Here is a 15,074-nt window from a genome sequence, read left to right on the forward strand (position 1 = left end):
TCCCTGGTAGAAAAATACCACATTCCCACCAAACCTCTGGCCGTGCCTTTGTCTGTCGCCGCCGTGGATGGGGGTCTCTTACCACATCCCATCCAACACATCACCGAATCTCTGACTCTACAGGTGGGAATACTGCATTCTGAGAGCATCTCCTTTCATGTTCTGCCTGGACTCTCTCACGCACTATTGCTTGGCCTGCCTTGGCTCCAGAAACATGCACCCATGCTTGACTGGCAGACCGGAGAGGTCCTTCGCTGGGGACAGGACTGCCATAAGACTTGTCTAGTTCCCGGTCGTCCTGCCCGTCCTTCTCCTACCCCAGCCAATCTGCCCGGTCTTCCGGTTCCCTATTGGTCTTATGTGGATGTCTTCAATAAAAAGAGGCAGAGACTTTACCTCCTCATAGACCATACGACTGCCCAATCGACCTGATGCCCGGCTCTACTCCTCCCCGTGGGCAAATCTACCCTTTGTCCGCTGCTGAAACCCGGTCCATGTCTGAATATATTGAGGAGAACCTGGCCCGGGGGTTTATCCAGAAATCTACCTCCCCGGCGGGAGCAGGCTTCTTCTTTGTCAAAAAGAAGGACGGCTCACTCCGTCCATGTATAGACTATAGAGGCCTAAACCAGATTACTGTGAAGAATAAATACCCCCTTCCGCTTATTCCTGAATTATTTGACCATCTGAGGGGGGCTAGAATCTTCACCAAACTGGATCTCCGTGGGGCGTATAACCTGGTCCGTATCCGTCAGGGGGATGAGTGGAAGACGGCATTCAATACCCGGGACGGCCACTATGAGTACCTTGTGATGCCCTTCGGTCTCTGTAACGCTCCTGCCGTCTTTCAAGAGTTGGTCAATGACATCTTCCATGATCTTCTCTACTCCTGCGTGGTGGTGTACCTGGACGATATCTTGGTCTTCTCTCCGGATCTTCCTACTCACCGGAGGGACGTTCGTCAGGTCCTGCTCAGGCTCAGGCAAAACCACCTCTATGCTAAATATGAGAAGTGCATCTTTGAGCAGACCTCTCTTCCATTTCTGGGCTACATAATCTCTCAGACAGGTCTACAAATGGATCCTGAGAAACTGTCTGCCATCCAGAAGTGGCCCCGACCAGAGGGGTTGAAGGCTATTCAGCGGTTCCTGGGCTTCGCCAACTATTACCGCCTGTTCATTCCGCACTTCTCTTCCCGGACCGCTCCTATCTCTGCTCTCACCCGTAAAGGTACGAACCCCAGAGAATGGCCGCCCGAAGCAGAGGAGGCATTTCTTTCCTTAAAACAGGCCTTCCTCTCCGCCTCGGTGCTGCATCGTCCGGACGGCAACAAACAATTCTTCCTAGAAGTTGACGCCTCCTCCTCCGGAGCTGGGGCGGTACTTACCCAAAAATCTTCTTCCGGAAGAAAGGTAACCTGCGGCTTTTTCTCCAAACTTTTCTCCTCTTCTGAGCGCAATTATTCTATAGGAGACCGAGAATTGTTGGCCATTAAGATGGCACTGGAGGAGTGGCGTTACCTGCTCGAGGGGGCTCTCCACCCGGTAATAATTTACACTGACCACAAGAACTTGGCATATCTCCAGAGCGCCCAGAGACTTAACCCGCGCCAAGCCTGGTGGTCTTTGTTTTTTGCCCGCTTTGATTTCATTCTTCATTTTCGTCCGGCTGACAAAAACATCAAAGCGGACACCCTGTCCCGATCCTTTCTGGTGTCTGATCTTGAGGAGGAGCCTAAACACATCATTGATCCCGCCAGAGTAATGCAGGTAGCCCCCGTGGGCCTAAATCGTCTCCCTCCCGGTAAGACGTTCGTAACGGAGTCCGATCGGGAGAAGATTCTACACTGGGGTCACTCGTCTAAGCTAGCTGGGCACGCCGGTCAGAAAAAGACCCTCCAGCTTATTACCCGGCACTACTGGTGGCCTACCCTGCACAAGGATGTAATTGACTTTGTTTCTGCCTGTGTGTCCTGCGCCCGCAACAAAGTTCCGAGACACCTGCCTGCCGGCCGCCTTCTTCCTCTGCCTGTGCCTGCTGCCCCGTGGCAACATATAGCTATGGACTTCATAACAGATCTCCCCGTCTCTGCCGGTTGTACGGTCATTTGGGTGGTCGCTGACCGCTTTTCCAAAATGGCTCATTTTATTCCCCTGCCAGGCCTCCCGTCTGCTCCCGAGCTAGCTAAAGACTTTATCCGCCACATCTTCCGTCTCCATGGTCTGCCTCTCCACATCGTGTAGGATCGTGGGGTTCAGTTCACCTCACGCTTCTGGAGAGCCACATGTAAACTGCTCGACGTCACCCTGGACTTCTCCTCCGCTTACCACCCACAGTCCAATGGTCAAGTGGAGCGGATCAATCAGAATTTGACCAGTTACCTCCGGCACTTCGTTAATGCCCACCATTCAGACTGGGTGGATCTCCTACCATGGGCCGAGTTCTCTTACAACAATCACGAGAGCGAATCTTCCTCTAAATCCCCGTTTTTTGTAGTCTTCGGTCAGCATCCTCGGATCCCATTTCCTGTCTCCACTTCTGTGGACAACCCGGCCGCGGAATCTCTCGTTAGCAAATTTTCCTCCATTTGGGAGAGTACCCGATCCGCACTCCTTCAGTCGTCCGAGCGGATGAAGAGACATGCCGACAAAAAACGCCTGGATTCCCCACAATTTCGTCCCGGAGATAAAGTCTGGCTCTCATCCAAATATGTCCGGCTCAAGATTCCTTCCTATAAGTTAGGGCCTCGGTTCATCGGCCCACTGGAGGTTATCAAACAGATCAACCCGGTGGCCTATAAATTGAAACTCCCGGCCAACTTACGGATCCCTAACTCCTTCCATGTATCTCTTCTCAAACCCGTGGTACTTAACTCCTTTTCCAAGTCTACAGGTACGCCTCCTGCTCCGGTTTCTGCTGAAGACGAGTTTGAGGTAGAGAACATTCTGGCCACCAAAAGGGTAAGAGGAAAGACCTTTTTTCTAGGAGATTGGAAGAGGTTTGGTCCTGAGGAGAGAACGTGGAAGCCCCGGGAGAACATCCATGCCCCTCTCATGCTTACTAAATTTCTGTCTGGCCTAAAAAAGGGGGGGCCTAAAGGGGGGGGTACTGTAGCGTCGGCGTCCCTGCCTCCTGCTAGGCAGGGACGCTGTTCCCCTCACCTCTCTGCTCCGTGCCCGGCGGCTTCCTCCCGCTCTGCTTGCAGCGCCCGCTCTCCCCCGGTCACTGTGCTTAGGGCGCGCGCGCGCGCTCCCCCTCTCTTAAAGGGGCCGCGCGCATCGCCCTAAGGAGTCCCCGGCCAATGGCCGGAGGATCCCTCCATATATAAGGCACCTCCTCCAAAATGGAGGTGCCCGAGCAATGTTGTTGCACTGTTCACTACTCTGCTTTAGCCCTCAGGTCCCGTTGCCTGTTACCTGCCAGTTACCTCCCAGTTACCTGCCAGTCTCCTGCCAGTTTGCTGCCTGATTCCTGCCTGTCATCCGCTTTCCTGCTTGCTAGCCTGAGGTCCAACGGTCTGCCTTCCGACACCTGTCAGTCTGTCTATGGACCAGCTTGCCCGCTCACCTGGGAGCGCTCACCTGCTACCTGCCTGTTAGCCTACCTGGAGGCTCCGCCGTCACGTGCTGTGACCACCTGCCAGTCCAGAGACTCTTGCCCGCTCACCTGGGAGCGCTCATCTGCTACCTGCCTGTTAGCCTACCTGGAGGCTCCGCCGTCACGTGCTGTGACCACCTGCCAGTCCAGAGACTCTTGCCCGCTCATCTGGGAGCGCTCATCTGCTACCTGTCTGTTAGCCTAGCTGGAGGCTCCGCCGTCACATGCTGTGACCACCTGCTTATCCAGAGACTCTCGCCTGCTCACCTGGGAGCACTCATCTGCCATCTGCCTGCTAGCCTACCTGGAGGCTCAGCCGTCACAGGTCGTACCTGCCCGTTTACCCAGAGACTGTCCCGGTCACTTGCCGTGACCTCCTGCCCGTTTACCCAGAGACTGTCCCGGTCACTTGCCGTGACCTCCTGCCCGTTTACCCAGAGACTGTCCCGGTCACTTGCTGTGACCTCCTGCCCGTTTACCCAGAGACTGTCCCGGTCACTTGCCGTGACCTCCTGCCCGTTTACCCAGAGACTGTCCCGGTCACTTGCTGTGACCCCCTGCCCGTTTACCCAGAGACTGTCCCGGTCACTTGCCATGACCTCCTGCCCGTTTACCCAGAGACTGTCCCGGTCACCTGCTGTGACTGCCTGCCTGTCTTCCCTGGTCGCCACCCGCTTCGTTACAAGGACCGCCACCTTGTATAAGTTGCTCAGAGGTTCCGCCTCCCAGACGCGGTACAATGGGGACCTGAGAACTGACAGAAATGTTAGGAGATTAAACTAACACGTGGCACAGGCACCTCCATGTTGGGGGAGGTGTCTTATATATTATCTGTCCTCCGGCCATTGGCTGAGGACATCTTAGGGCGGCGCACGCGGCCCCTTTAAGAGACAGGGAGCATGCGCGTGCCCTAAGCACAGTGTCCGGGGAGCTGCGCGCAGTGCGCGCACCCCAGACATGGCCAGCGTGGGAGACGAGCGGCAGCACGGGAGCCACCTGGCCGGGGCCACAACAGTAAGGGGGTCGGCGTCTCTGCCGGGAAGGAGGCAGAGACAACAGCGCTACAGTTTCATAGCTGAGTTGGTAGATGAGAGGGAGGAAATTGGGGCAAATGATGAATAAAAATTCTTCATAATTTGCTGGATATAAGTGTAATAAGCATGGTTATCCTTAGCATGGTGACATTTCTTAGCAGACAAGGAAAGAAGGTTGTGTTCAGATAGCAGGAGATGGGAGTTAGGTAAGTTCATGCACGGAGCAGAGATTGGAGAAGACCAGATCCAATGTAATCCCGTCTTAGTGTGTAGGAAAGATAGTGAGCTGTGAAAGGGTGAGAGAGGAGGTAAGAGATAGAGATGAGCGAACATTTCAATGTTCGGCTCGGAAATGTTCCCCGAATAATTAAACATTAGCCAAATTTATTCGTCAATTAATTCAACGAACATTTCCGAACACCATAGGATTCAATGGGGGGACAAAAAAACGCATATACAACACCTTCAAACGAGCCCAAAAGATGCCAAAACACATCAAATTAGGGGTAGACACCAAGAAAGTGCCATCAATTGACCCAGAGTACAAGTAATATAATTATTATTACTATTACAGCGACATTTATTCCGTGGAGCGTTACATGTGAAAAGGGGTCACCGACTGGTACAAGAGGAGAGAGGACCATGGCTACGAGGGCGCACAATCTACAAGGGATGGGTGAGGATACAGTAGGTCAAGGTACAGCTAGTCGTGCAGCGGAATGCTGGAGTGAGGGTTACCGCAAATTGTACGATTGTCACAAGAAGTGGATCTTCAGCTTCCTTTTCAAGGTTTCCACGGTAGGTGACAGTCTGACAGGTTGAGGTACAGCGTTACACAGTAGGAGAGATGCATGGGACAAATCTTGTATGCGATTGTGGCAAGAAGAGAAAAGAGGGAAGTAGAGAAGGAGATATTGGAAGGATTGGAGGTTGCGTGCAGGTAACTAGTACAGGGAGACTTGGTCACACATGTATGGAGGAGACAGGTTTTCGATGGCTTGGTATGCCAAAGTTAGGCTTTTCAACTGGAGTATCTGGGCAACAGGAAGCCAGCGCAGGGATTGACAGAGGGGAGAAGCCTGGGAATAGTGGGGTGACATGTGCATTAATCGGCCATCACAGTTTAGGATAGATTGGAGGGGTGCGAGAGTGGTAAAGGGAGGCCACAGAGTAGAAGCTTGTAGTAGTCGAGGCGGGAGATGATGAGTGCATGCACTGGTGTTTTTCTAGATTCATGGTTGAGGAATGTGCGGATCCCCGAGATACTTTGGAGTTGGAGTCAGCAGCAAGCAGAAAGGGCTTGGATCTGACATTTGAAAAACAGATCAGAGTCAAGCTTCCGGGACTGGGAGAGTGGGCAGTCATTCACTTTGATGGATACGTCAGTTGGGGGGGATGAATGAGATGGTGGAAAGATGATGCATTCTGTTTTATCCATGTTAATTTTTACAAATATAGCAGAGAATAAAGATGAAATACAGGACACACATTGTGGGATTCTGGTTAGCATGGAAGTGATATCAGGTTCAGAGAGGTAGATCTGTGTGTCATTAGCATACAGGTGAAACTGAAAGCTGTGAGACTATGAGCTGTCACAGGCCGAAGGTGTAGATAGAGAATAGCCTGGGTCCTAGAACTGAACCTTGGGGGACACCGACACATAGGGGGTGAGATGAGGAGGTGGTGTGTGAGTGGGAGACACTGAATGTTCTGTCGGTTAGGTATGAAAAGATCCAAGACAGGGCCAAGTCTGTGATGCCGAGAGATGAGAGTCTGTAGTAAGAGGGTATGGTCTACTGTGTCAAAGGCAGATGACAGGTCTAGGAGGAGGAGGACAGAGTAGTCTTGCTTGGATTTGGCCATTAGTAGGTCGTTGGTGACTTTAGTCAGGGCAGTTTCAGTGGAATGGTGAGGTCGGAAGCCAGATTGTAAGCAGTCAAAGAGGGAGAAGGAGGAGAGGTGGGAGGACAGTTCAAAATAGACATGTTGATCCAGTAGTTTGGAGGCATAGGGGAGAAGTGAGATGGGGCAATAGCTAAATATAGGATGGGTCAAGGGAGGGCTTTTGGAGGATGGGTGTGATAGAGGTATGTTTGAATCATAAGGGGAACATGCAAGTTGTTAGTGACAGGTTGAAGAGAAGGGTTAGGCTTGAGATGAAGACTGTGGTATGGTTTGGAATGAAGTGGGATGGTATTGAGTCAAGTTCACAGGTGGTGAGATATGATTTGAGGAGTAAAGGTGATCTTCCATCATGGCGGAGAAGCTGGTTTTGGAGGAGGCGAGTTGAGTCGTTATGAGAAGGGGCTGTTGGGTCTTTAATCAAGAGCTTTGCCCTATGTTGTCAATCTTCTGCTTGTAGAATGAGGCTAAGTCTTCAGCTGAGAAGAGAGGAGAGGAAGGGGGAGCTGGTGGACAGAGGAGGGACTTGAAAGTATTAAATAGCTGTATTGGGTTCTGAGACACAAATGATATGAGAGATGAGAAGTAGGTTTGTTTTGCTGCATTGAGCAATTGTGCAGCATTTTTTGAAAACTTCTGTTACTGGACTCCACTCCCTTTCTTTGGCAGTCGAATAGCGGTACGCGTTGTAGATGGGGGGAAGGAAGAACATGTGCTCCAGTAGATGACAAGCACTGCAACAAGTGACCTCTGCTCCTCTTCCTCCATCTTAACATCACACAGAGTACAGTCTTCAGAGGTGGCACCCCAATTACCCTTGTTTTCACCCGCATCACAACTCTCCAACTGGCCAACTGACTGTGGGGAAGCATAGATGGGCGAGTCTGCAGAGCTGTTCACACTTTCTATTCCAGGGCATCAGAGGTCTGATCCAAAGCTTCACAGACTCAAGCGGGGGAAAGCATGTGTAATGATGCCTAAAAAATTTTTCACTTGATCCGTGCCCGGATGAAGTAGGGTTCGAGAAGAATCCAAGCCCTCGTCACCAGACGTTAAGTGGGCATGGATGGGTTGGAGAAAGAAATAAATACACCCTAGAACATGGAAAACCCCTGGGGGCGGGCATGGATGGATTGGAGAAAGAAATAAATACACACTAGAACATGGAGAACTAAACTAATAATCAACAGGGGTTGGAGAACTAAACTAATAGACAACAGGGGTTGGAAAACTAACCTACTAAACAGCTAAGGTTGGAGAATGAAACAAATACACACCAGAACATGGAGATCTAAACTTATAAAAAACAGGGGTTGGAGAACTAAACTAATAGACAACAGGGGTTGGAAAACTAACCTACTAAACAGCTAGGGTTGGAGAAATAAACTACTACACACAAGGGGATGGAGAACTAGACCACTAGACACCAAGGTGTCACTAGACAGCAAGTGTTGGAATCCCTAAGGCTTGTGGGACAAACCTCGGTATCTAACTCTTCCTCCAGTGCTTCTGCATCCTCCACGGCCTCTAGGGCCTCCACCTGTGCCCTCAACCTCTGCCTTAATGAGACTCATGTTCTAACAGTGCAGAGATAATTCCCACCACCTCCGTACTGTGCAGCCAGGGCTCACCGCAATCAGGCAGTGTTAAAATTAATATGCCTTGGAGATCGCAGTCATACAGGTGAAGAGTTGTGGACAGCTCTCCAGGCTAAGTTTGAGCAATGGCGGTCTCCACTGAACCTGGAGCAACGGAAGGCCGTGTGCAATAATGGGGCAAAACCGATGGTGGCCCTATGCCGGGGCAACCTCAGACACGTGCCTTGCATGGCTCGCATCCTCAACCTGATGGTACAGCAATTTCTCTGCCACTATCCTGGCCTGGAAGCACTGCTGCAGAAACCATAGTCTCTGCGTGCTCACTTACAACTATAAAATTGAGCAGGATCTTTAGTATAAAAGCCAGACTACTAGACAACGAGCAAACTCCTTTGTGATGATAGAGGCCACCATCTCCTTAGCTTGCTGGTACTTTTCTGTGGGAATGAGCTTGTCTCCAACCAGCCAGGAATATCCAGTGAATGGCAAGCCACGGTTTGGTATTAGCAACCAGTAACAGAAGCAAAGCTATCCACAATTTCCGTACCTAAGGAATTTTATTTGGTAGACTGGTTGAGCAAACATTAGTTTCTTACAAAGAAGCTGAAGACACTGAGTGGCAGTATGTGCAAGTTTCTCCAGCATGACCTGTTTGCCATGGTTAGATATCAGAGGGAGAACATAAATGGGCTTTGCCAAGGTGCCATATTGCATCTTAAGTCTTATAGACCCTACACTTGGGGCTTTACATTCTACAGGATGGTGGAGAAGGAGACGGTAGGTTGTGGAGTTGCAGTAGCTCTGGTGGTGTTGGGGTGGCAGTGAGGCAATGACAGGCTGTAGGCTGTCTTGAAGAGATGGGTTTTCAGGTTGTGTCTGAAGGATCCGAATGGGGTGGCTAATTGGACATGTGGAGGCACAGAATTCCAGAGCATGGGGGATATTTGATAAAAGTGTTGGAGGCGATTGGGTGAGGAACAAATACGTGTGGAGAGAACGAGATCTTGGAAGAATTGAAGATTACATAAGGGAATATATTGGGAGATTACTTCAGAGATGTATGGAGAAGAAAGGTTATGGGTGGCCTTGTACGTCAGTGTTAGTAGTTTGAACTGGATACGCTGGGCAATTGGGAGCCTGTGAAGGGATCTTATAGATTGCAATCTTATGGATTACTGGAGCCAGTCCGCAGTAAAAAAGCAGCGATAGAATGTCCGGGAACCTTCACACAGCCTTTACTTAGCCAGGGCTGCTTCCCGGCAGGGTTGGATGGTCCAACCAGAGAACCGGAGACTCCTCCGGTGTGCCCTTGTTTCTCCATCAGGAGACTTCATAGCGCAAACCTTGCAGGGTGTGATGATGATGAGGCCATCCATCGCCTTAGTTTTCTGTTACTTGGAATGTAATCGCAGGTATGCAGCCAGCCACCCACCCACAGTCTGCAAAAGTTCGCTCTGCTTGTCCACCGCACCTGCGGTTTCACTCTGCTCTGCTTGTCCACCGCACCTGTGGTTTCGCACCGCTCTGCTTGTCCACCGCACCTGCGGTTTCGCTCTGCTCTGCTTGTCCACCGCACCTGCGGTTTCGCTCTGCTCTGCTTGTCCACCGCACCTGCGGTTCTGCTCTGCTAGTCCACCGCACCCGCGGATCTGTTCCTGTATCCCAGTCTGTACTGGTCCCTATCCAGCCTGCGTTCCTACCTGCCAGTATATGCCAGTCTGCATACCAGCCGTGCCTGCCAGTACCCACCTGTCTGCATACCAGCTGTGCCTGCCCGTTCCTGCATTCCCCATTGTGGTCAACAGCTGTGACCGGGGTCTGACCTGGAGTAGCACCTGGGCCACCTGCCACGTCCCTCCTCAGACCAAGGAGTCGATTGAGCCGCCGTGTGCTCGTCGTCGGATCTGGCGTGGCCCCTAGTCACGCCCCTCCTGGCATTCCTCAGTTCGTGGCCCAGTGGGACCAGTAACCACTAACCACGCTCACGTCAGTCAGTCCGGGCATGAGCGTAACAAAATGTCCAGGAACCTTCACACAGACTTTTCTTAGCCAGGGCTGCTTCTTTGCAGGGTTGGACGGGCCCACCAATGAACCGGAGACTCCGTCAGTGGGCCCTGACTTCTCCTTCAGGAGAGTTCATAGCACAAACCTTGCAGCTGCTATGGTGCTCTTGAGCGGGGGAGAAAGGTGGTCTTTCAGAATCAAATCCTCTGGTGGGCCCAATGTTCTTCAGTCTTACATTGCCTCTTGGTGGTTGTATTTCATCTCAGCTATATTCTTTAACTCGGTGAAAGGACTGGAATAGAGGGGAACCGTATCTACTCCGGCTGTCATTTCTCCGAGGAAAGTCCTCTAACGCAGCTTGTTCCATAAGCAATGACAGCCCGTCCTACATCAACTCACACTTCGCGGTGGTGCATCGACACACAGAGATCTTTTTTTGTGCCTTGAATTTCATGAGTACAGAGTTTGGCAATGGCCTGATCTGCAATGCGTTTTGAGAAATAACTTGCATAAGCAAAGCCACGGTTTAGGCCACTCAAGGTCATCATTAAGCGAAACTCATACAGCTTTCCCACAGACTGAAAGAGCGGTATCACGACTTCCAAAACAGCCATGACTTACCTGTCCTCACCAAGAGGAAGACTTTCCATGTTCTCTTCCTCCTCCTTCTCCTCATTATCACCCAATCCACATTGAGATTAAGCTGGGCTGTGTAGTATCACCCAGTATAGTTCCTTGATCTGCCTACAATGCCTCCTCTTCAATTGTGAGCACCAAGCATTTCAGTAGACAGAGAAGCGGGATGGTGACGCTAATTATGGTGTCACTGCAGCTCACCATCTTGGTGGAGTCCTCAGACATCCATGCCCACTCAACAGCTCTTATGTGCAGAGGATGAACTGAATTCAAACGGGTGTGTTGAAGCTGGTACTCAACAACTGCCCTCTGCTGCTCACAAATCCTTCCCAACATCTGCAACATTGATTTCCAACGTTGCAGTGAGATTGGCAGTGTAAATCATGTTGATTGCGCATGTGAAGGTTCTTGCATGTAGTAGTCAAATTATTGCACTTTTTCCCTCTACTGAGTTATGACCGTGTGACCTGTCACATGACTAAATGACATCATGGAAGGTCCTTTTTAGAACACTCCGAGCCCCTGAAGACACCGGACGCATCGGAGAAGGAGACTGGGAGCCATCGGAAGGTGAGTATAATTTTTTTTTTATGTTTTAACATTTGTATTCTTTTTCTTACTTTTGATGCTGCATTTGCAGCATCGTAACTTGGTCACACAACATAAATCCATGCCGGTTGCATGGATTTATATAGTGTGACCAAGTTGTCAAGCACTTTCCAAGTGATGCTAAAATCGCTTGGAGAAGCGCTTTACAGCCTGCATGCGAAATCGCATGTTAAAAACGCTTTACAAATGCTTGTCCCTGGCAGGAAAAACTCATGTAAAATCTGCATGCATTTTTTCTGCCAGGGAGATGCAGAGACATTCAGGAAAAATCCGCAGCATTTCTGCTTCGTGGTCACATAGCCTTAAGAGATACTCGTGCATAGAGCAAAATACAAACAGTGCACAACACAGTTCTATGACATGGGCCCTGTTGTCTGTGTCTGAACCTCAGTAATAGCACAAGAAAAAAATCTGCTGCAAGGTCGATTTCACAGGCACACAGGAGACTAGTTATCTAAAACATCTGTCTTCTAAGCAACCGCCTAACTATCTAGCTAATATCTCATTACACAGGAGCAGCGTCTGTGACAAGTGACATGCATAAAATGGAGCTCTTTATATAGAGAGGACCTGTGATTTCAGCAGCCAATGGCAGAAGCCCTTTTGTCTGGATAGTATGGATGCTTCCTGCGCTCTGACTGGCTAGCCACGATTTGCACCCTTAAAGTTAAAGAAAAAAAAAAAAAAGATTACAAGCAACCATGAGCTCTCCCCAGCCCCTCCCCTCATCAAACATGTACCCCCGCTCATCATACACAAGCAGTATGCTAGCCAAATTGTTAAAAACACTATAGTAGCACCGCAATAATTTTCCCATCATTGTTCGCGGAATGTTACCAATTTTTGCCGATTTTAAGAAAAAATGCTTGTGTTTCCGATCACGAATACGAAAGAGCCATATTCATGTCGAATTTAACTTTTCAGATCGGAATTCGAACATTCGCTCATCACTACTCTTTAGTCGCCCAACGGCAAGACGTTATTGTTGTGTCGTGAAGCAGGCAGTATCACAAGCACAGACAATACAGCACCAAGCACTGCAAACACAAATATGGCAATAAATCTTTTATTTGATCCCATTACTGATACTTTTCACTGTATACAGTTTAGCATATACTTTGTAAGTAAGGGGAACAGATACCAGCTTTACTACCATAGCTGTGTGCAGTGCTTGGTGCTGGTGACACTGATGTGATCTCACCTCATCAGCAGTAGGTACTTGGACTGCGTCACTGGTAATAGAGTGGGTGTGACAGGTGCCAGCTTACAGGCCACTCCAATTCATGATGGAACTTGTAGTAATAGAACACAGGAAGTCGGGCAAGAGGAAGTCATCTACAGTATGTGTGCCCCAGAGCTGCAGTCAGCAAAGAGGAACAGCATGATAACAAGTAAATACTGCTAAAAAAAATATAGATGTCACTAGAGGCACATAAGTGCAAGATTTATTGAAAAAAAATCAGTTAGGGTAGTGGATAACTTCTTTATATCTTTGGTTTTGACCAGATATACCAGTTAACATCTTTGTTCCTAAAAAAGATGAAAATACCAGGATATATTTCATACTGACATAATTCATCCCATGAATATGATATGACACAATAAACTGTAAAAAAAAGTATTATATGTTACCTGGGATCATTGGCATTGAGCGACTTGCAAAGCTCATTTGCTTTAGAACAGATGTGCTTTGTGGTGATGTTATATGATCCAAGAGGTTGGTGTCACTCATATATTCCTGCTTCCTTGAAAGCTGCAAAATAAACACATGCATATAAATAAATATATATATATATTTACATATATATATATTATACAGCTGAACAACAATACTAGCTGTCTATAAATATCTGCTTTGGCGAATGGCGAAGATTTTATAACAGAACATACTGCTAGATGCATCATGTGATGGACACCAACAGTTGCTGACAAGCCTCTTGACATAACTTGATCAGATTTCACTGCGGTAGACAAGTTAACAACAGTTAAAGGGCTCAGACACTTTCTTTTCTTAGTGCAGCTTTCCTAATAAAGCACTTAGAACTTTTGTTTTTAAGATGGTTGCTGATGGAGAAGCATGTGGCTTGTCCATCAACCTTGTCTAATAGAAAAACATCTTTCTCATGCGAGGTGTCTTACAATTGGAGAAGGCTGATGCACAGGCCTGGTCACATGCTCCTTCATAAGCAGCCATTTTATGGACAGGAGTGCTGTGCAGTTTGTGAGGAAAGCTGCAGAAACAAGAGAAAGTGACCAACCCCTGGTAATTGCTGTATCAGAAAATAAGTGTGCAACATAACTCTGTAAACTATATACAGTAAATGAATATAGTGCTGATCAGACCGTGACAGACACTGGAATTAATCACTTGAGATTGTTTTCTAGGATTATGATGGAATCATTCTATTTTCTTCTTCAATCAGCTCCATGATTTAACCCCTTTCTGACATTGGACAGACCATTCCATACTATTTATAACTGCGTTCCTACAAATGAACATATTGGTCCATCCTGGCGATCATGCGGGCACATATGCTATGCCCGCACGATCACCGCAGGGAGCTAGGCTTTAGTGATAGCCAAGCTGCGGCAGTGACAGTCAGTGACGGTGCCCGCATTGCCTTCGGCTGTTTAACCCTCTAAATGCTGCGTTCAATAGCGATCATAGCATTAAGAAGGATAGTAGAGGGAGGGGTCTCACTTTACCACCCTATAGGCACCCCTGTGACATAATTGTGGAGTCCGATGGTTGCCATGGTAGCAGAAGGTCAAGTAATGAACTCCTATGTTTGTCAGCTACAGTGGCCTGTTAGACTAAACCAGGAGCAGTGTCCAAAAGGTGTTTAGTTAGTGTAACACTGACAGCTGTAATGCATTGCAATACTTGTGCATTGCAATGCATTATATCAGTGATCAGAGTAATAAAAGTTAAAGTCCCATAGATGGACTAAGTAAAAAAAAAAAAAGATTTAATTTTTTTTAAAAATGCTTAACAAAATCACAAAATAAAGAGCAAAAAAAAAAGAAAAAATATTATACCAATAAATACGTATATTTATGTAAACACAATAATAAACAAAAAGTACACATATTTGATATGTCCATTAGTTAAACACTATAAAAAACTATTTTATAGTGAACACTATAAAAAATATAAATTAAAAACATAGCAGAAAAACTATGCTTTTTCATTATATTGCCGAACAAAAAGTAGAATAAAACAAGATCAAAAAGTCAAATGTAAATAAAAATGGTATCTCTGAAAACGTCATCTTGTCCCAAAAAAAAACAGCTGTCAGCGGCAAAATAAAAAAAAGCTATAGCTTTCAGAATATAGTGATGCAAAGACAATTCTTTTTTCTAAAAATAGTTTTTATGTAAAAGCAGCAAAACATAAAGAAATAATATAATTGTGGTATTGATGTAATCGTACTGACCCGAAGAATAAAGCTGCCTTATCAATTTTACCACACAGTGAAAGGCAATAATAAAATAAAAAAAAAACACAATTCCTGAATTGCTGTTTTTTGTTCATTCTGCCTCCCAAATATCAGAATAGAAAGCAATTAAAAAATGTTATAGTGGTATAGTGGCTTTTATCCTAAGTCATATTGCACGACTCGTTGATTGTGACTTGTAGGATTGCTGCTTCCAATAGGTGGCGCTATAGAGTACAAGTCCTCTTTTTCTCTGA

At 47.8% G+C, this 15,074-nt stretch overlaps 1 protein-coding gene across 5 annotated transcripts in view; it reads right to left on the bottom strand.

The window, feature by feature from the left end:
* DOCK2 (dedicator of cytokinesis 2) overlaps positions 1 to 15,074 on the bottom strand; it is a 1,661,574-nt gene that overhangs the window by 57,791 nt on the left and 1,588,709 nt on the right. For 3 of the 5 annotated variants that reach the window (XM_073649510.1, XM_073649507.1, XM_073649506.1), the window contains 2 exons: positions 13,013 to 13,133; positions 11,951 to 12,040 (listed from right to left, as the gene is read on the bottom strand). In XM_073649510.1, the coding sequence (XP_073505611.1) occupies positions 11,951 to 12,040; positions 13,013 to 13,133 (211 nt within the window). The remainder of the gene's footprint in view (positions 1 to 11,950; positions 12,041 to 13,012; positions 13,134 to 15,074) is intronic. The other 2 variants (XM_073649509.1, XM_073649508.1) reach the window with 1 other exon arrangement.

The sequence above is a fragment of the Phyllobates terribilis genome, unplaced genomic scaffold (genome assembly GCF_046119375.1).
Source record: "Phyllobates terribilis strain yellow unplaced genomic scaffold, ASM4611937v1 Scaffold_10__3_contigs__length_209671492, whole genome shotgun sequence".
Taxonomy (NCBI): Eukaryota; Metazoa; Chordata; class Amphibia; order Anura; family Dendrobatidae; genus Phyllobates; species Phyllobates terribilis.